The sequence below is a fragment of the Camelus bactrianus genome, chromosome 13 (genome assembly GCF_048773025.1).
Source record: "Camelus bactrianus isolate YW-2024 breed Bactrian camel chromosome 13, ASM4877302v1, whole genome shotgun sequence".
Classification (NCBI taxonomy): Eukaryota; Metazoa; Chordata; class Mammalia; order Artiodactyla; family Camelidae; genus Camelus; species Camelus bactrianus.
This window is the reverse complement of record NC_133551.1, coordinates 30,101,680-30,124,129: the sequence shown is the minus strand read 5'-3', so window position 1 is coordinate 30,124,129 and position 22,450 is coordinate 30,101,680. Positions and strand designations below refer to the sequence as shown.

At 43.1% G+C, this 22,450-nt stretch overlaps 1 protein-coding gene across 5 annotated transcripts in view; it reads left to right on the top strand.

The window, feature by feature from the left end:
• The window catches only part of PDE4B (phosphodiesterase 4B), a 376,744-nt gene that overhangs the window by 311,464 nt on the left and 42,830 nt on the right, over positions 1–22,450 (top strand). The window contains exon 1 of one of the 5 annotated variants that reach the window (XM_045522907.2): positions 21,473–21,503. The exons of 3 other annotated variants lie outside the window; for them this stretch is intronic. In XM_045522907.2, the coding sequence (XP_045378863.2) occupies positions 21,488–21,503 (16 nt within the window). In that variant the 5' untranslated portion in view covers positions 21,473–21,487. Of the gene's footprint in view, positions 1–21,472; positions 21,504–21,581; positions 21,738–22,450 lie in introns of those variants that run through there. One more of the 5 variants, XM_010963449.3, reaches the window with a different exon arrangement.

Genomic DNA, 22,450 nt, shown 5'->3' with positions numbered 1-22,450 from the left:
CCTTTATGCCAGGCTTTCTGAGGGCATTTGTACACATTATTTCATTTAATCTTCATGGCAAGTGATCATAACCTTATGACTATTACCATTATTACCCCAGTTTTTCAGGCAGAGATCCTCAAAGTCACACTGAACAAGCAACCTGCTCAAGGACACACAACTGTAAATGGCAGAACCTTTTCTTTTTCAAACCACTCTGGCTCTGCCCTCCATTAGCCGTGGGGGGGGGGAAATTGTTGGATAAGAAGGTTGAGGTCAGTTGAGGAACTGCAGAATTAGAGGTGGAACACTTCCTAGTGAGAAGCTCCGAAGGGAAACTAAAGTGACAGAAGAATCAAGGTGTAGTTGGAGATATCACGGCTCAAGAAGTTAGAGAGTTAACTTACTAGTTTCCAGAAATGTTGTTTTATTGAAGTAAACACGCAGAGAGAAAAGAATACAAACACAAGTGTGGAAGTCAGTGACTTTTTATAAAATGAACACACCCATGTCACTAGGACCCAGGCCAAGAAATGGATCTTTACCAGCCCCATGGGAGTCCCTCGCAGGTCCTCTCCCAGTCACGAACCCTCCAAGGCGACCACTATCCTGACATCGACCATCAGAGATTCGTTTTTGCCTCTTTTGGACTTTAATATCAATTGAATCACATTTGTATGTGCTTTTGAATATTTGATTTCTTTTGCTCAACATTACGTTTATGAGATTCATCACCACACAACCTTGCAAATCGTACCGCCTTCTTTAGTGGTAAGAGAGTCCAATTATGCAAGACAGACAAACAAAAGGTTACTTACATTTCTTTTCTGTATGCTTTCTATGGGGAGAAAGTTAGGAAGACTTGATAGATATGTTTCTGATTTATACAAAGCTATGTTCAAACTGCATTTAGATACAGTTTGTAGAAAATTTATAAGAAAGTTCTTCGTGATCCACTCTATAGCACTACATCCAGCCTTATAATCAGAAAAGAAGGTTCAGAATATTCTCTGCCATTTACATAGACACTGTCAACGCAGTAAAGAGGATGGGGTTCAATGAATGCACTGACATTTTGTAAGAAGAAAACTATTATTATGAGGGCTTGGAACTTCAGGGTTCACTGAACTATTCTTAGTTATTTGGAAATGACGTGGACTTAGTCCTAGAAGAAGATTGAAGGAAACACCAGCTGCCATTTGGTAATATCTCTCCGGGAAGGCCCTATGTTAACCATGCTGCAATGCAAATATAAATAACTGGATACCCTTTAAGACACATGACATAATGTTCCGAAAAGTCACGTCCCAGAGTGGTCAGAAATTGAGATGAGTACGTGATTAGCATGCCAAGAGGATTTAGGAAACCTCCAGGTTACTCAGCTTCCCTTGAGACTCAGTTTCCTCTTATATAAAATAGAGATTAATACTCCATCTCGCTCTCTGGCTGCCAGGAGGATCAGATGATGGATTAAGAAAGCACTTTGCCAACCGTAAGGTAAGAATACGGTGTGATTCGTCCCGGCCACTCCGCGTCCTTTTCACTTGCTCACTGCAGGTCAAAGTGAAGGAGGGCCACCCGGATTGGAAGCATCACAGATTGCAGCGAAGCTGAGCCGGGGTGGGTGGGAGGGCGGGGAGCCGTGCCTTTGGGGTCAGACATCGTGGGCAGGGGTACAGGCTCTGCCATGGACTAGTGGCCGTGTGGCTTCAGGCAAGTTATTTAACCTTCTCCAGACACAGATTTAACCATCTCCAGCGTAGAGATGGTAGCACTGCTTACGCTTGTCAAGAGGAGCAGATAATTGTCCGTAAAGCACCCCTCACGGCACCTTGTGCATGGAAAACCCCCAGTAAACTGTGTCAATTACTGTAATTCTGTAACAACAGCAATAATCATAGTTCATGCAGCCACCTAGTGCTGTTGATGTGCAAGGCATTTGAAAAACACTCATCTCTTGGAGTACCTGCCTTGGTGGTTTCATTACTTAGGGGAACCCTTGCAAGGCTGAGATCAGATAACAGACCCAGGAGCCTGGCAGGTTGTACCACGGCTGTTGGGCAGCTGCAGGATTTGGGTGCCTAGGGCACCTCATGTGGGAGGGCTTCTGACGAGTTGAACTGCTCTCTCCCTTCCCACCCCGCTGCCCCAGGGAAGCTCTTTTCCTGCACTCCCTTAATGAGTCAGGGTAATAGAGCATCAGAGCTAATAGAGGCCCTAGACCTCATCTGCTCCAACATGGATTTGAAAGCTGCAGAAACACGCTGGGAGGCTGAGCTGCTTGCTGGGGTGAGCTGGTGATGTACCTGAGACTCGAACCCTAATCTCCCAGCTCCCAGTCCGAAAGTTTTTCTTCCACCCAACACCACCCTTAGAAAGTAGCTTCACCTCCACTCTCTCAGTGTGAACACAGGATGTTGGAGTTAGGACATTGCTGAGAGAGATTCAGGTAGAACAGTATGAGGGGAGGTAAGATGTTAAACTTGGGGTATTGAAGGAAAGGATAAATGTAAGAGACTTCACAAAGGAAGAAATGACAAACCTTAACTCCTGGTCAACTTTGGAGGGAGAAGTAGAGTAAAACTCAGGATTTCAAGTTATTTTAGTGAAAACATGTTAACCAAAAGTAGCCATTGTAACATAGAAAGGTAATGTGAGTTTTCACTAGCATTCTAGACTAAGAGAAAAATCTGCTTTTCAGTGCAATTGACCTACTGGGTTTTAATCTATTAACAAATTATTTAACCCTCCTTTGCCAATATTTCCTTATCTGTAAGTGTAGTGTCATCTGCCACTAAAAAGCCCTTGAAATAGCAAAAAAAAAAAAAAAAAAAAAAAGAATTGGACATGAACCTGATTCCCCGTGAAATCCCCTGGGCAATGCTTTGCACCTAATAGTTGCTCAGAAAAACATTTTTAAATGGTATCAGTTTTCTGAGATACCCTCTTCTCATGTACAGTTTTCAGAATCAGGGATCAAACTTAGAGATCATCTTTAAATGACGTGGTTCGTGCCTCTGTGCTGCAGTATATGCACATGTCCGCTTTCCAGGGAAAGCTTCCTTCCCTAATTCCGCCGGATGGTCAGTCCATCTTCCCCTGCTCTTCACTGCCCCGGTGTAGAGCTTTGTGCTAGCGCCTATGATGGCATAGCACCGTAAGTGGCTAAGACTGTGAGACCAGGCGTCAAGAGTGAATGAGAATCCTGGCTGCAACTTAGAAGATACTTAATGAGTCTAAACCTACGTTTCCTTACCTGTAACGTGGGGAAGATAATACCTACCTCATAAGATGTTAAACGTTCATAGTGCAGTGCACAGCACAGTCTTATAAATGTCTCAGTCTTAGGTTGTATCACAATTTGCATGTTGACTCATCTGCTTTTCCTGCTAAACTGTGATCTTCTCCAGGTCTGGAACCTTCTCGGTTAACCTTGTATCCTTGGGACCTTGGACAGTGTTGTCTGGTACATAACAGATACTCAGTGTTTCCAGAAGGGAGGGAGAAAGAGAAGGTAGGGAAGGAGGCACGGTTGGGAGGTGCACCTGAGCTTCAATCTAAGCTGCCGAAGACCTGGGATCAGGCACAGACAGCTCTTCCACCTGTGGGCTGTGGGGTGTTAATCTCGTCACTCCTTGTGTGTGAAACTCATTCTCCTCATGAGCAAAATGGGCTTGCTAATACTCCCTTCACAGCACCCTTAGGAGGATAATTTGAGACAATGAATGTGAGGATGTTTTGAAGATTTATTGTGAGAATTGTTATTGTGATGACAGGATCTGCCCTCGCCGTCTCCTTGATTTTACTAATCAGGACTTAGCCACTGGGCAGTGGCGCCTGTCTCTGCAGTGGAAGGCCCTGTGTTAGCTGCGGTGAGGAAGTCTTTGCTTTCAGGATGTTTACAGTGTGGAAGGCGGGTGGGAACCCACGGCCTCCGCCCCCGGCCGTGGCAGGTAGTGTGAGAGCACTCTTGGGAAGAGGCCCCTGACCTCAGTCGACCTGCCCCAGTGAGCGCCCAGCGGCGGCTGTCTCTGAAATGACCCCGATCGTCCACATGCATGCCAGGCCTGCCCACGTTCGTCTTTGGAATGCTGCCTCCTTTGTCAAATGCCACCAGCATCATGTTCTCATTTTCCTCATAACACACATTTCAGAGCAGCAAACTGTATTCCCTGTGACGTAAATGGCACAGCGGCACACAGCAGGGGCAGAGGGTGGCCGGCTGCGGGCGGACAAGAAAGTCAGGGGCTGATTTCCGACAGCCCACTTCTCCACGCGGAGTCTGCACCCGGGGCCTGCTCTGGGACTTCCACCTCCACCCTCACACACACCAGTTCTCTTTCCTTCGGTCTAAATCCCCAAGTGTGTGCATCTGGGAGCCCCTGAGAAACACACACCAAGGGGAATTTGGTTGCAATGCCTCATACTCCATCAGGGATCCAAAAAAGCCCATTCAGTGTACCAGCAACTCCTCATTCTAGACACTATTTGAAGCATTGCCTAATTACCCCACATCCAAATCCAGACTTCTTTAACCTCCCCTTTTCGTTTAAATGAGGCATTTCAACGGATGTCAAAGGTGCATTCTTAACTCTGGCGGCTCCGGCTTCTCCACGGTGTTCAGCCAGCCCGGCTCACAGGTGCATTGTATTAGTTATCTATGGCCGTTGTAAGAAATTACACAACCTTTGTGGTTTAAAACAGCACAAATCAAGGCTTTGGCAAGGCTGTGTTCCTTTCTGGAGTCTCTAGGGGAAAATCTGTTTGCTGGCCTTTTCCAGCTTGTCCGGGCTGCCTGCATTCCTTGGCTTCCACACTCTTCCATATTCAAAGCCAGCAATGGCCACTTGAATGTTTCTCACATTCTGTCACTGGGACACTGACTCAGCTGCCTTCCTCTTCCACACTTAAGGACTCTTATACATTGGACTCCTCAGATCACCTAAAATAATATATTTTTATTTTCAGGTGAGCTCGTTAGCAACCTTACTCCCATCTACGACCTTAACTCTCCTTTGCCACGTAACATAATATGTTTATAGGTTGCAAGGATTGGGGTGTAGACATCTTTGGGAGGACATGGTTCTGTCTACCACAGGTGTTGAGAGTGACCTCAGGATCTCAGGAGGTCTCTGTCGTAGTGACTGGCAAATATGGCCCCTGGGCCAGACACTTGTTTTTTGCAAATGAAGTTTCCTTGGAACACAGTCACATGCATTTGTTTCTGTATTGTCTATGGCTGTTTTCATGGTTAAATGGCAGAGTTGAATATTTACAACTCAGACTATGTGGCTCACAAGCCTGAAATGATTCCTATCTGGCCCCTTTTAAAAAAAAGTTTACTGACCTTTGCTCCATAACACTCCATGTATCTCTGATTCTAACTATACCGCTATAGAATATCACTCAGGGACCTTGTGTGTGTGTTCTTCATGCTTTTCACTCCCCTATCCCACCATATGTATTTTTAAAAATTCCTAACAGTGTTCTACCTGCTTTTCCTGCTGTTCCTCCTCCACCCTCAATTGCCATAAAACTACTGAACCTTATAGTAGCTCTAAGCACTGTAGTGTATCATTTCTTTACTTTGATACTGCTGTTCCCTTTGCTTAGAAGGCATTTACCTTCTTTTCCTATTTCCTACCAGGCAAGCTCCTATTCATCCTTTAAAACCCTGCCAAGGCATAACTTCCTCCAGGAAGCCTTCCCTACTGCTCCTACCCAAAGAAAAGCAATTGCTCCTATTCTCAAACAGTCTTTCTGGACTGTAAGCACCTTACAGTGGCAGTAATTTCTCTATTTATCCTTGTGGTATTCTCTGTGTCTGGTATAGGGACTGACACCTATTACGTATCCATAATTATTAGTTTAATTGAACGGTACTTTAAATGTTGCCAATCAGAGAGGAGGCACAACAGGGTGATGAAGTGGCAACAACAGGTTCTATAAAAATTCAAAACACTGAGGGAATGGCTGTGTGTTCTTTGAGACGTCAGTTCCCTTCTCTTGGCCTGTCTCATCTCCTATGAACCCAGGAATTGGTTTAAAGATGGTCGGTCTCTTGGGTCTCTTCCAGCTTTAATGGTCCTCTCCGCGGAGGATTTGGCCTGGTTCCTTGCAGATACTGAGAGAGAAATCTCCTGCATTGGACTTGTGCCCTGCAGAGATGGAAATCACCCAAGACACACATCACTCATACCTCTGATTTGACTGTGGGGCAACTGGGGACAGAGGAGATGAAGGAGGAAGAAATGGAGGCAAGCAAGGAGTTGGTGAGATAATCTGGGGGAATCTTGTATTTGTTATTGACCTTTCTCCAGGAACCAGTTAGAAGACAGACACATGCCCCGGAGAGTCATGGCCAGGCAGTGTGTGCTCACAATCCACAGCTCCTAATCCTTGGCAGCAATCCGTGCCTGGAGCTCTGTCCACTTACTAGACACCCACCCCAAGTCCTTGTAGCCATGTGGGAATCACACCAAACTCAAGGCAGTCCAAATTATTGTTTCCCCCCAGCTCCCTCGCATCTGTCAGTGATTCTGCTTTTATGTCCCACTCCAAGGCTGGAAACCGTGGTGACAATTTTGGACACCTTCCTCACCTCTTGTGAAGAATGGTGTGTTTTGGGGTGTTTTTTTTTTTGCCGTATTATGAATTGGTGTATTTTTTTCCTTTCAGACATTACTGAGTACTTAATTCTTCCATCCTGTTGTCATCATCTATTCTAGCCTCTATTGTTTTCTTTTTTAATTTATTTTTATTTTTTAAGCTTTGTTTATTCATTTGTTTGTTTGTTTGGGAGAGGAGGTAATTAGGTCTATTTATTTTTAAAATTTTTTTAAAGGAGATACTGGGGATTGAACTCAGGACCTCATGCATGCTAAGCATGTGCTCTACCACTGAGCTATCCCCCCCCCCCACACCCAAGCCTGCATTGTTTACAGCTTAGATCCCTACAGTTGAGTCTTCCGGGATCCCTAACTCAAGCTACTTCCCACTGAGAGCCATCTTACGTATTGCTGTTGGCCTAGTTGTCCTAAATGCCCTCTTTCCTCATGCCTCTCCCCTCTTCAAGGACCTCCAGTAGCTCCTTAGTGCTCCTACTTCAAGTCCAGACGCCTGCACTTCACAATCTGGCCCCACTCTGGCTCTCTAAATTTTTTCTTCAACACTCTCTGTTCAGTAAGACTTATCTTCCCACTGCTTTGCATTTCGTTTTGGATTCCATGCCTTTCCATCTACGATTACCTTTATTTGGTTTTTAATTCAATTAAGTTTGGTGCATTTCCCCAAACATCTATCAAGCAGCTGTTCTGTTCAAAGCACAGACATGCCTTTGCTCCTCCCAGTCCTTCTCAGATGATCCAACGCACGGCCCACAGGGCACCCTTGCTGTCTGCAGTCTGTGCCTATGAGTTCCTGCCCTACTTCAGATTACACATTCCTTGAGGACAGCAATGATGTGTTGCTGCAAATGGCATTATTTTGTTCTTTTTGTGGCTAAGTAATATTCCTCTGTGTGTGTGTGTTTGTGCATATACCACAACTTCTTTATCCAGTCATCTGTCAATGGACATTTAGGTTGCTTCCATGTCTTCACCCCTAAATCTTGATCTGAACCATCCACACTGAACCCATAAGTTATAGTAGGTTATGGCATTTCATTTTACTTATTTACAAGGCAAGTATTTATTAATTGCTTGCTGTCTACCAGGCACTGTGCAGGGCTTGCCATTCACAATTTCAGTGGCCCCTTTTGTAGATGGGTTATTCCCTCTTCCTCGTCTCAGACCCAGCCCCCACTACCTAAGAGGAAGTGCGGTATGGGAACTGCAGTTTAAAGTTTTATTGTGGGCTTGGTCTTGAGCTTGGCCACGTGAAACTCACTCATTCTCCACCCTCTCCAGTTCTCCAGAAGCTGTGGCTGCCAGGTGCCAGCTGGGGCCTTCTGTCTGTTGGCTGCCTGGGCTATTCAGTTTCAGAAAAATAATTTCGAATCCAAAATACAACTATGTGAAATTCATTCACAGTGTAGCAGTATTTCATTCATTCAGTAAATTCAATTCAGTAAATGTCTGCTAAATTAAAGCAATCACGCAACAAGACTGACTTAATCTCAAGACGCCTGTTGTATGCTTCTGCAAATTAATTTTGTAGTATAATCTACTTTTTAAAAGATCAAGATTCCCTTGTTTGCTATTTTGAATAATACTAATTCTCATAACAAGGAAACCTTTTAAACTAAATTACATGACATTGTGTGATAAATGCTGGAAGAATCACCAAAGCAGAACAAAAACAAACAACCACAAACCTCAGCTCATAAGAAAACAGCTTGAAAAATTACTATTGGAATCTGTTCTCTAGATTATCCGTTTTAAGACTATTCAGAATCTGTGTTAAACTGATACACGTGTGAAACTGGCAAAAAGAGGCCAGAAATGTCAAGTGACATGCAAAACATTTACAGTCCTTGTTTGTATGTGTGTGTTCAGGGGGAGATTGATTTAAGCCAACATTTTCTACCTCGCCTGCACATTTATGTTGGCGGGATTTCCCTGGTAAATATTGGTTTAAACCAAACACTGAACTCTTTAATCACATTTAACAGACACTGCATTATACTGCATTAGACACTACATTAGAAAGGGAGAAATAGGGAAGGGGTAAGCACAACTGATAGCTGCGATCTTTCAAAGGTGAAGGGGAAAAATCGGAATCAAGTAAAATTCTTCAGAGGTAGAAATGCCAAGAAAACCATTGCTGAAATACAGAATTTTGTTTTCCTAAAGTCTGGGGCTGAGTTCAGTTCAGTGACGTGGTTTACAAACCAGGGGAAATTAGGGCAGGAACGGAAGTACTGCTAAAGCGGGAGAAGTTGGCCAAAGGAAAGCCAGCTAGCTGAGACACAGGCAGTGGAGGCTTCTGTCTCAGCTTCTCCAACAGTTCTTGTCTGCTGCTGGGGCAAGTTGGGTTGCCATGAACCTTGGGGCCTAATTTTATATTTGCATGCTAGTCAGACTCCTGAATCTGTCCCATGAAGCAAGTACATGTCTACATGCAAACAAGGCTGCAAAAAACAGTTAACCTTCCTACCACACGTGTATGTGGGTGCATACACACACACACACACACACACACACAAAACCCCACCCTCAAAGGAGTCACTTGGTTCTATCCATTCTGGGCCTTCATTCACATCCAGTTTTGTTTTTTTTTTAATATACATATTTTTTATTGAAGTATAGTTAGTTTGCAATGTTGTATCAGTTTCATCAGTGGTTCTTATTAAATCATCCAGGACCCCATAAATCACCCTGAGAGCCTGTGGGTCTCCTGCAATATTCCTGCCTCTCACCTCCACCACCTCTGCACTCCCTAAATCCCCACCTCTCTCATTTCAGACACAGCCCTGGACGGCTTAGATGTTTCTAAGGATGCCGGCAGGAGGACAATGATTTAATTAAGCAGAGATAGTCATGGACTTCAGATATAACACAATACAGCCTGGCAATAGCTTCATGGTCTAGAAGAGTGCTGTCCAACTGGCATATAATGCAAAACCCTAGATAATTTTAAATTTTTAAAATATTTTTAAATTTTTAAAAAGTCTTCTAGTAAGCACATAAAAAATGTGCAAATCGTTTTAATTATGTATTTTACTCAATGCAGTTCAGTATATCTAAAATATAATTTCAACATGTCAAATATAACTTTAAGGGAATATTTTACATCGATTTTTTCTGTACAAAATCTGTGAAATCCAGTGTGTATGTTACACCTGCAGCACATCTCACAGCAGACCAACCACATTTTAAGTGCTCGACAGCCACACTGGATTACTAACTACCACATTGGACAATGTAGAAATTTCAGAGACTAAAGCAAGTCCCCTTACTTTGATGGACCTCAAATGGAGACAACTTTCATGGCTTTGTAGAAGGAAATGAGCAAACTTGAAAGTGCTTTGTCAGTTGGAAAAGACCACGCGTAGTAGGCTTTTGGCTGTCAGCGGTCAAATGCAATGCCATTCTCACATGGTGAAGGGCCCCAAGTCCTGTGTGACTGCACTGTGATGATAGCATCGCCCAGGAGAGCACCAGGTGGAGGCACTTACCGGCGGGTGGGTGAAAGAGATTTCAGCCAATAACACTGAGAGACGGGAAACGTCTATCCCTCTGCTCTCCACCTACCACGTTCATTCCCAACGGCACACGCCTTTGCTACTGCTCTTCATCGATTCTTGGAATTCCTTTGACAACTTTCATTCTACAAGGAAAGAAAATTCTAAGGTATAAATAACCCTTCCATCCCCCTCTGATAACACCCTAGTTTGGGACCGTTGTATCTTAACATCTAATTTATCCTGCAGAGAATAATCCCTGATAATAATAACGTATCGACTGCTTATTCTCTACCCCATCCTACCATCCTTCCGACTTTCTGCTGTCAGGTCAATACTTCATCGTATAAACCGCACGGTAATGGCAAGAGCACTGAACTTAAGGCAGAAAGCTTAGGCTCAAGTTTCTAGGTTCTGCGTTTACTAGTTATGGGCTTTGGGGTGAGACATTAAAACTCCCTGAACTTTGGTCTCTTCCTCTATAAAATAGTGACAATAATACAGCTCTCACAAGGCATGATGAGGATTAAAAGAGATTGTACATATGAAAGAGGTCTATAACTGCAAAACATGACCCAGCTGTAAAGCAGTATTAAGGTATTTATACACCACTTTGTGTGTGCCATTCTTCTGTTGAACAGTTTCCATGCCTCCCCATTCCCTGCCAAATAAAGTTGGATTCCTTAGTCTAGCATAAAAAGCTCTCCAAGATCTGATCCGTGTTACTTTTATAAATCTGTTCCACTCTGTTGCCTTACTGAAACCCAGTGTTCTAACCAAATAAGACTATTACTATTACGTTTGTTCTCCCAAACACGGTGTGATGTGTTTCATTTCATACCTTTACTCGTGCTGTTCATCACCTTACCTCAGTTTTCTCATCTCTCAAACTCCACCCATTCTTCTTTCCCTGGCCTCCAAATCTCTCCTGATCTCCCCTTCCCCCATGTCTTTAAGATCTGTGTTGTCTCAGAACTTTACTTGTATCTTTCATGCAACAACTGTCAGAATCTGTTTGGACTTCTAATATTGCTTAGGATACAGACACCTGCAGTGTGATGCCTGAGTACAGCGATTCTGTGAGTTAAATAACAAGTTCCGCATGTGATTTTGCAGAAGTCTCCTTGAGAAGCAGAGTATCCCCCATATTAAAACTAGCCAGCCTACAAATGTAATTGAGATATGAATGCAAAAGGAATAGAGAGCTTATTAATTGCAGCATAATTGAATAAATCCGGAAAAAGAAGGTGGTTTGTTTGGAGACTAGTAACAAAAGAACCAAGAACAAGAATTCCTGACAGAGTTTCTCCAATACTGTTCAGTAGCAAAGGCCCCATCCCTGTGGGTGGTACATATCCCACCTATCAATATGTTGGGAAAGTCAGCAGTTCAAACAATATTTTTTGAGCTTCTACTAGGTAATAATAGACACTGTGCTGCATTAAAGACCAGCCAAAAAGATATACGCTCGAGAAGTCATGGCTGAAATAAACCAAGAGAAAGAATTTCGATGATAAAGACAGTTGGAAATTTAAAGGCCTGAACATGGTGGTAGGAGCTGAGAGGAAGGGCACTTAATCCAACCTCAGAGTACTTTGAAAGTTTTGTAGGGAGAAGCCTCTAGGCTGAAAAGAAAAGGAAGAGTTAGCTAGATGCACAAAGTTAAGAAGGGAACTTTAGGCTGGAAACACTTGAGCAGAGACAACTACAGTCAACCTTATAGTGGAGCTCAGTGTATCAGGCTTGAGGAAAGCAGCCTTTTAAACCATCAAACTAACTCCCCTGCTCTGATTCCATGCTTGCCAAGCAATCTGATGATTAGAATTTGGTCTCCCATGTCGAGGAACATGTAGTGACCAGGTGACATGGAAAGCTTCCCGTGAACAATTGCTCTCTGTAAATTAATTCACTGGTCTGATTTCTCACTGCACTCCTGTGAGTTGGACTAATACATATGGAATGATGTCAGAGCACACTGACAAATCACATTCTGGACCTGAAAAGCTCAGGCAGCTGAGAGTTTTGGTCACCAACCAAATTCTACCACCCTGTGGGCCATACAGTTTAAACTCATAAATGTCTCAAATCCATTTACCTCTCTCCATATGCATTCCTACTACGTAATTCTAGCCACCGCCATTTCCTGCATAGGTTAAGGCAAAAAAATGAATAATAATACTACTAGCAACTGGCATGAATACTTCCTAGCTGCTGGGTATTATGCTAAGTACTTTGATGTGGATTATTCCATTTAATTCTCATAACAACCCCATGGGAAAGATGCACATCCCCCAGTTTTAGAAATGAGGAAATTAAGACTTAGAGAAATTAAGTAACTTGTCCAAGTTCACATTGCTAGTAAAATAAATGACGGAGCCAGAAACCAAATTTTTGTCTCCCTCTAGATCCTGAGCTTCTAAATACTATTCAGCTAGCCATTCCTGCCTTCAAGTTCATTCTCCAAGATCTTTTTTAAATGCAAATTTGGCTAGGCCACTCCTTTGTTAGGCTCCAAAAAGTTTCGAATTGCTTCCACAATGAAGTCCAAGGTTCTCTCCACGGCCTTCCGCGGCTGTGTGTGGCCTGACCTAAACTTCTCACACCGGTCTCTTTTCCTCAGTGTTTCCTGCCACGTGAACCGCTCTCAGCTCATGGAGCACACCCTGGGGTTCTTCCTGCCTAGAAAGCTTTCCTCCCTCTTTCATTTTTATTCCTTCGAATCTCATAACTTTCCAAGGTAGGCCTTCCCCGAGCTCTCCATCACATTCCCACTTCTTAAACTTTTGGGTCCTCTGTTATCCCTGTTACAAATTCTCAGAGCACTCTGAATTTCCTGGTAGCTCGTCTTCCGATTGTAATTAAATAAGTTTTTGTATAATTATTTGTCTCTTTCTGCTAGAATATAGGCTTCAAATAAGCAAAAACTATGCCTGTAAAACCATTGTACCCTTGGAGTTTCATGCTGAGCCAACAACATAATAGACACTCAAAAAAACCCATTCATGAAATAAAAATGTGTTGTATCATGTTCAACAAACAACATTTATCTGGTACTTACACCATGTACTGTCTTAAGCATCTGACACTTATTTATTGATTAAATCCTACAACTCATTGTTATACATGCCATTCTTATTCTCATTACATGGGTGAGGAAACTGAGATACAGAGAAGTAACCTTTCCAAGGTTAGACCACAGAATATGAACCTAGGCAATCTAGTTCCAGAGACCAAGCTTTTAACCATACTCTTCATAAATATTCCTTGTCGATATTTAATGTATTAGAAAAATAACGGGACACCCACTGACCGCCGTCTCTGATCACTTCCTCTGTCATGGCCCTTCACCAGCAGCACAGGTGGATACTGAAGCTCCTCGGGCCCCCTTCCACACTGGTGGCACATGTCACTAACTGGATGAGTATGGATTCTCACTAGTAAGTCAATGCCAGTCATTGTCCTTCTGGAGAGAAGGTTCTGGCAAGGGTGAGGACATTGAAAGGGAATAGGGCTGGCACATCAAAGACAGTTTTGGCATGTCCAAGTCTTGCCTGGGTGAAAGAAAGAGAAACTTGGACCATTTGTTAATAACAGGCCCCAGGGCTTAGCAGAAAAGATGGTGGGATTCAGAATCCGAGAACTTCGGTTTTTCCCTCTCTTCCCTTTCTTCCTTCCCCTCTCTCCCTCCCTACTCCCCATTTCTCATCTCTCATATTTCTCTTTCTCTCAATCTCTCCCATCAGATGACTTCGAGCAAATCATTAAACATCTCCAGGCCTCAGGTTTCTTACATGCATAACGGAAAATGGATGTCATAATAATACTAATAATAATTTCTATCTCATGAGGTTTATTTTTCAAGGAAAAAATGAGATCTGCAAGTAGAAGTGCTTGGTAAACTGTCAAGTTGTATATACAAAAGCTAGTGGTGACTGGAGTTATTTTTTTCTTTAACTTGTAGTCTTAGACGAGTTTGCTAAGGAGATCACCATCGAAATGACCTACTTTTCACTGTTATTTCCCTTGAGGGCAGTGAACCTCTTCTTCTGTGAATCCACCCAGAGTGAAATCCCTGTCATGTGCAATTGCAGAGTTTCTCATATTTATAAAGACACATGAACAAAGTCCTGCCTAGAGAAAGGCCACATCAGGCTTAGGGACTGCCTTTGGGAGAGCTGAGTTACAGAGTGCAGGAGTGTTCTCTAGTTCCGGGGACTTGTTCTAAGAATGTTTCACTCAAGGTTAAAACAACAGCCTTCCTGAAATGTTGCTCTCTAACACAGGTACGTTTCATTTACCAAATAGTGATCAAAAGAAAATATAGACTTAATGGCTTACAATGAGGAGAAAAGCTATTTCTCACTGTAAGGGGAAAACATCAGGACCAAGACCACTAAATAAATAGGCTCTTAGCCCCAACCTCACACCTTTAAATAGAGACTGATTTCCATATGTAGGAAGTGAGTTCGCATTTGAACAAATACTTATTGCACTTTGAGGAGGAACCCAGGAGGGCAGGACTGAAATGCGCGTGCTAACTTCACGGGGCGGGCAGAATGCAGTGAGGACATCCACAGGGCTAGATGCTTATGGAAAAGGCCAGTCATAAACGGAACATAAAGAATCCAATTTATATTTACTTCTCACTTCTCAGGATCAGAAGAGTGGTTTTTAAATTTTCCCCATCAAGGACTCCTTTAATATTTCTTCCCCATGGAGACTTCATGTTAGAAGATTTTATCTACAAAAGCAAAAACCTATTTAAAGGTAACAATTAGTCTACTGAATTAAAATTGTTTATTATTTTATGGAGGCTTATTTAATGCTATTTTGGTTGTTTAATGATATTCATAAATTAACAGCTAGGAAGGGTCTTGGGATGCTTTCCTTTCAGCATCAAGGATTTACTTTCTTTTGAGGTTAAAAGTGCTGGTTTTGCTGTGCCCCTCGCGCCGTGCCCTGCTTCCACGGAGCACTCCCAGCTGTGCCGGGGAACACTTCATGCTAGCTTGCCCCCACGCCAACGTGCCGCCGGGCCCTTGCATAAGGTCACTGTGTAGTTTGGGTACTGATCAAAGGTACTCAGCCAGGTGGTGAGGGCAGCTGAAATTCAGCCCATGCGTCACTTTCCAAGCTTTCTGCCCATGGGCTGTGTCTGCCAAGAGAGAGCACATTCTTCCGATTTTCACGAAGGCATTGTATAAGCTTGGGATGGGGAGCAGGGGAGGGGAAGATGCTGATAAGGCACCCAGCCTCACAGACTGACCATTCTGGAGATGGGAAAGGGGTTTCCTGTGTAATCATTCAGTGCGATAGACCGCATCTTGTCCTGACCGTGACCCCAGCACCCAGAGGCAGGTTTAGCAGGTTGTAGACACTCCATGTATTTTTTTGTGGAATGAATGAATGAATAAATAGCTTTCTTATCCAGTTCTCCACGGCTGAAGGTCCATTGATCTGGTGTGTCAGTCAGGATTTGGTGACAGCAGAATGCTATAACAGGCCACAGGTCTCCATTTTAGAAGAGAAAACCGACAAACTCTAACCTAACCAAGAGGCAACTTCCTATCTGAGGTCATGCAGATGAAGGGACACTTTAGGATTTCATGGGCACCTTACATATGTTTCCCCCCACCCCTCCTAGGACCAGAGCAAAACTCCACCAACTCAGCTATCAAAGCAAATGGTCATCTACCCTCAGGGAAGTGGCCAGGACCAGAGAGAGGGCTGTGGGGGGATGAAGTGGAGGAAAATGTCCCTGACAGGTGCTAAGCTCTGTACCAAATCCTTGGCATGCCTTAATTCACTTCCTTCTCACAGCTAGTTTCTGCTGTCTTCCTGTTTCATGGATAAAGAAACAGCAACACAATCAGGCAACTTACCTTGTCAAAGATCACAGTGCTAGTAAATGAATGGCAGAGTTAGGGTCTGTAAACAGCTGGGCCAGACACCAACATGTTCCACTGAATTTTGAGTTTGTAGAAACATCCCAGTCTATGCAATATCAAAACTAACATCCTTTCTGGTGTTGGTTTTTCAGCTGTGTGCGATTTACTCAAGCCCTGTTGATACCCATTGCTATAGTACAACGAAAGGAAAGGAAGCATGTTTTTAGAAACCCTGCTTCTTGTTTTTATGAACTGGGCTTTCCCGAGATGGGTCTCTCTGTTGAAAGCATGCACAGAAAATGAGGAAGACAAAGAAAAACTGCACAAATTGCAAGTATAAAATCAGTGAATTTTCATAAAATGAACCCATCCAGGTCACCAGTATCTAGACCAAGAAATAGATCATTGCCAGCCCCATGGAAGTCTCCCTCAAGTCCTCTCCCAGTCACGAGCCCTCCAAGGTAACCACTGTCTTGACTTTGAATATCATAGATTCATGTTTGACTCTTTTGAACATTATATGAATTACATTATATTTTTATGTGCTTTTTAATCTCCGGTTTCCTTGGCTCAACATCTACGTTTATGAGATTCATCCCTGTTGTTTGTTGCCTGTGGCAATTGTTCTGATTTATTTAGCCACCATACAACCTTGCAAATAGTACCACCTTCTCTAGTGAGAAGGGCCTGATTCAGCGAGGCAGATAAACAAAAGGTTATTTACATTTACTTTCTATGCATTGTCTTGGGATAGAAAGTCTGGGAGTCTTGACAGATATGTTCCTGATACATACCAAGCTGTGTTAAAACTTCACTTAGAAAGATCCCTTCTATCAGGAATCTAAAATACTCAAATTCATAGACGCTGAGAGGAGAATGACAGTTACCAAGGGTTGGGCGAAGGGGGATTGGTGAGGTGTTGGTCAAAAGGTACATAGTTTCAGATCCTCCAGGTAAGTCCTAGAGGCCTACTGTACAGCACGGCGCGTGTGGTTAACAACACTGTGTGACATACGTAAGACTTTGTTAAGGTAGCTCTTTCAATGCTCTTATCACACATACACACGAGGGGAGGGAGGAAACTTTTAGAGGTGGTGGTTAAGTTTATGACATTGTTTATGGTGACAGTGTCATTATACTTAACTTCAAACCCATCAAGGTGTATGCCTGAAACAGGCACAGTTTTTTGTGTGTCAGTCATAGCTTAATTAAAAATTGCATTTAGACATAGTTTGTAGAATATTTATATTTTGGGCATATAGTGATGCTTTCACTTGCTAATTATGTGGATTTGGGAATTCTCTAAGCCCCAGTTTTCTCATCTGCATTGAGAAACCGTCATAATATTTCAAAGTTAAATGATCTAAGTATGTAAGGGGCCTTGTCTCCACTTTTTGCAGAGGTCAGGAATAAGATCGTGCTTTCCTGCACAGAGTGTGGGGCCAGCTTTCAGGGCACCTGACGTCTGTTACCAGCTGGGTCACTGACTTCATGACTGCTAAAATCCGTTTCCATGCTGTCCAGCTCTGAGCAGCTCGCTATTTGTAGCCGGGCTGAGGTTTCTCACTGCCCTTTCCTCTCACCCTTCCCTGCATCTCTCCTGCCAAGCATCTCGGCTAACAGACACACGCATGCATGCACACACACGTTTCTACTGAATTTGTGAGAAAAAAGTAGAAATATTGGAAATATGACCTAAGTATTAGCTGGGCTGGAAAATTATTAAAGCAGAATACAGGAGATCATTGACTGAAAAAAAATGTCACTCAACAGATGGTACAGTGTTGTCTATTTCAATTATATTCATACATACACGAAAGGATCTGCACAAGAGGGATAACAGAGGTGCCCTCTGCTTGGTAAAAATGTGATTTTTATCATCTTAAATATTTTGTTTCTCTGTAATTTTCTAATTTTCTACAATGCACCTGTATCCCATCAGTAATAACCAATGTGATATTTACAAAATGTGCATTATAGATATTTACAGTCTGGTTTTGTGTGTATTCTCCAGTTCCACCTTCCCTGTGAGAACAGGGTAAGTATTCTCCTGTTCATTTTACAGGCGAAGAAATGTAGTCTCAGCAAACTTAAGTAACTTGCCTGAGGTCACCTACTGAAGCAAGAGGCAGAACCAGAACCATACCAGATCTTCTGAGTAAATATTGCATAGCCTCCCTGCGCTAATGGCTGTGTTAGGTGCATCAGAAAAGGGAAGAGGAGAGTCAAGAAATGACAACATTTAGGAAAGCAATTACACAATTTTAAATAGGAAAGGCTCAAGGGTAAGATGTCATTTTAAATGCAGCAATTTCAGGAATGTATGCATTTTCAGCCCCGAGGTGAATCCTCTATTTCATTGACCAAGATATGGTCTTGCCCGGAATCTTGCTCTATTAATTTAACCTCTGACTTAGCTTGTGCCTTAAGGTAAGTTAGAGATAATCATACCTCTTCAGCTGTCTGTCGCACAGAGATGTCGCAAGGATGAATGGGTAGTGTGCTTGGAGCTCCTTTGAGAAAAGAGCTATATGAATGCCACGTATTATTACCGGATTAATTTTGATTATAATTATTCATCCATCCTCTCTTCCTGTTTCTCAAGGTCAAATGCAATACTTGTCAGACTTACAGAAGGAGGTAAATCTTCCTTTGTTGCTCTTGTTGAAGTGAAAAATGGAAAGAAGGGAAGGAAAGGAGGTTGCATCTCCCTGCCCCTTTTTCCCTCTGGAAATTTTTGACAAATAGGGTCACCCCATGGTCCCATTACCTGCTCTTATCCCTTCGAGACTTGCTTCTGGGGTGCTAAACATCCTTCCTTCTCAGAGCTATTTTTGTAAGAAAAGAAACAGGACCAGCTTCATGGGCACGTTACCTGTGCAGCTGCACAGGGCCCCTTACTCAGAAGGGCCCCATAATCAGTCTTGAAACTTGCAGTAATCATTTTATCTTTGATCTTGTGTTATGTAAGTAAAGTCTGATAGGAAGATGGTGCACATACTCCAGTGGCTTGGAGCCTTGGCTCACGTACTGTCTCATCTCCTGCCACCTGCCTACCTCCTGTTTCTCTGATCCTTGGCACCCCAGGGCTCATCCAGCATACAGCTCCCTATCCCCACCCCATGACCACTGCTGTTGTCCATTCCTGGAGTGGGGGGCCTCGGTCCAGGTGCAGAGAGGGTCTGAGTTGGGCATGTGTGCCTTGCAAAGTCTCAGATGGGGAATGGTAGCAGCCATCCCTGCCCTGGGCTGGCCTGGCTGTAACAGGGTAGACAGAGGCCGTGTCTTGGTGGAGGTGAACCTCTTGTCTAGCCCTGACACAGGTATCTAGCACATCCCAGTGCAGAATGATAGTGTTACAGAATCCAAACTCATTCTGTTCGCTGCATGACAGGCCAATAAACTGGGAGATGAGGTGTTGGGGCAAGGAATAACGACTTTATTTGGAAAACCAGAAGACCCAGAAGATGGCAGACTAATGTCCTGGAGAACCATCTTCCCCAAGCCAGAATTCAGGCTCCTTTTATACTAAAAAAGGGAGAGGGTGTGGTTGGTTGTTGCAAACTTCTTGGTGTTAGAATCCTTTGTTTTTGCAGCTATTCATGTGGGTCAGGTCATGGTATCCCTGCAAACCTCCAACAAAACAAATGTTATTTTCTATTCTGCAACTTTTTACCTTTATGTAAATGGAAGAGTGTTAATACCCTTAAAGGTCAGAGCCTTGAGAATAGGCTCTCCTGTACATTTCAGGCCATAGGCAACATTCTGTTACAAAAGGTGCAGAACCAGCATGACTAAGCACAGGAAACAGAGCACAGGGTTAAAGCCAAAGGAACAGATACCATAAGGAGTCAGATTTGTTCTTCTCTAATATGGTATCACCTTGGAGGTTGCCTGCCTGCTGTGGGTTGGGGTATTGGTACTGTGGGGAAGGGAGAGGTCTGACTTTCCCAGAGCCTGCTTTGGGCTGAGACAGAGCACATCAGTTTGGAAGCTGGCAGATAGGGGCACCCCAGCAACTGGTAAGTTGTGCATGCACCCAAAGTCATGGGATGCAGGGCCTCTGGGGTCTTATAAGGGTCTGCAGTCACTTCATGGTATCCCTCTGCTTGGGGGGGACACAATATTAAAGAGTAAATAAAACACACCATGTCATTTATTAATTGTAACAAGTGTGCCATTTTAAGATGTTAACAATAGGGAAACCTGGAGGCGGAATGTATGGGAACTCTGTATATTATCTTCGCAACTTTTCTGTAAATCTAGAACTATTTTAAAATAAAAAGTTTATTTAAAAAATACAACACGACATGACAGGTCGAGAGAGAGGCTCCAGAAGAAAGAAAAACGCTTCGTATTTGACTACCTTTCACAACACTTTTTCCTGCTTTTTGAACAAGGGATCCTGCATTTTGTTTTGCACTGGGCCCTGAAAGTGATGTAGTTGATCCTGACTATAAAACCCATTGTTGAAGGTGCAATTCTTCTGTCTCCCTTCCTATGCCTCCCCACCCACAAATACCAGGTTTGGGGTTTACTTCGATTGCCATTAATAACTATACTCTGGTGTATTGATCACCTACGTAGAACTGGCTACCATGCGAGACACTTTATATACTTTATCTCATATAATCTCTTTATAACTTTATGAGATAAATATTCTTATCCTTATTTTAAGATGTAGGAAACAGAGGTCCAATAGAGGTAGGAGAGAAAGTCAAAATGCATGAGTCTCACCCCAGAGCTGGTGCTCTTCCCACAGTGCTGCAGAGGTACCATCAGCCTGGAGACACCCAAGTATACCCAGAAACTGTGGTTACTCCCTGCTGGATACCAAGCACCGGATCTTGTGCTAGAGCTATATAATTCTAGTGTGCAGGTCAGTCCTGAGCTGCACTGGTTTCTTGCTTTGGCTGTACCTGTGAGTAGCAGGAGTTTGAAGCCCCCATCCTTCCAACACTCCGACATCAGTGCCTCCTACTTTAGTTACTGTAATAAGAAGTCTCTAAAATGGGATGCATGGATTAAGACATGACCATGAATTAACAATCTGGGAAGGAACAAATCCTATTAATTTCAAAATTTAACTTTCTACCTGCAAAATATTGTGCCTGAGCAGAATAAGAGAGGGCAGTGGAGTAAGGTCCTGCCACATCTGTTGGCCAGTCACTGACATCTCACTGTTGTCCCAACTCCAGGGGCACGTGTGTCCTCGTTCTGTGTAATAGACAGTGAATGAGCTGTGGGGTAGCACTTAACTGGTAGATCTTTGAAGAGTTCTCCTCCTTCAGTGCTTCTGCTGCTATAATTACTGTGTTCCCTTCGTCAATCATGAGTGGAAATCAGATCCCTTTTGGCCTCTTCCTGAAGGAGAAATGTGATATATCATTCCACAGCCATTTTGAACATCAATCAATTCAAAATGTGTGAGCAAACTGCTTCCTCCCCACCATCCTGGTGACTATCTGATGTGAGTTACTGGGAGCCACCAGTTGTGATGTGGAAGACACCAGGTTAGTGCAGCCCCAGTCACTGGAAGGTGGTGGGACTTTTTCTTTTATGTCAGGTCAGGAAGGAGGGCCAGAGGGTTCTGTCACTTCAGGAAAAGCTTCCTTGGAAGAAGGGTTCTTCTGGAAAGAAATAGAGGCAGGGAATGGGTTCTTCAGACACACTAGAAAGGAAGTGAGGAGATTCTTCATGTTGAAGCACGAAGCAGCATGGCCAAATTGAGGAAGAAAGGAGGGAAGGTATGTGCAGGTCTGGCTTGAAATGAGTTTTACTAAAAACACCTCAATTCTCATCTGCACATTTTTGAGAAGTGTGGAAAAAAATGGCGGAAGTCACCTCCAGTGGTTTTGTGGCTTTTGAAGTATGACATACAGGATGTTGAATTTTAACCCCTGTTTATCCTGAGGGGTAGGCATCTGCGGGGTGTGGGAAAGGAATAAACAAAACACTTATTCTTTTAAATGTGCGTCTGTGCCATGTGGTTCCAGTCACTTGGAATCATTCTTCTGTTTATTCCCTTTTCTGCTTCAAGTCTGAGTGCCACACACATAAAATTATTCAGATAATAATAAAAAAGCTATGTGGTCGCCCTAGGATTTCTGTATGAACATATGAAGCATGTATTCTAAATCTGACAGGAATGTGTGTAGTCTTTTCTTTATAATAGAATTTCATGTGAGATTTTTAATTTTATTAGTGCCTATTGTGTGCTTGCATTCCAGCAAGCTGGGTAGAATTCATGGATGTTGTCCTCCTCACAATCAGTTGCATATGCAGGAGAGTCTGACTGATTTTTATAACTGTGGTATTATCAGTTCATCCAGCATTCGTAAAATTAATTTCAGTGTTTACTAACATAGGGTTCTTAAGTCAGTAACCTTAAAGTATTAGTTTAGACCTGGCAACTTCAGGGTGGCATGATGTGAACACTTAAAAAGAGCTTCATTACCAG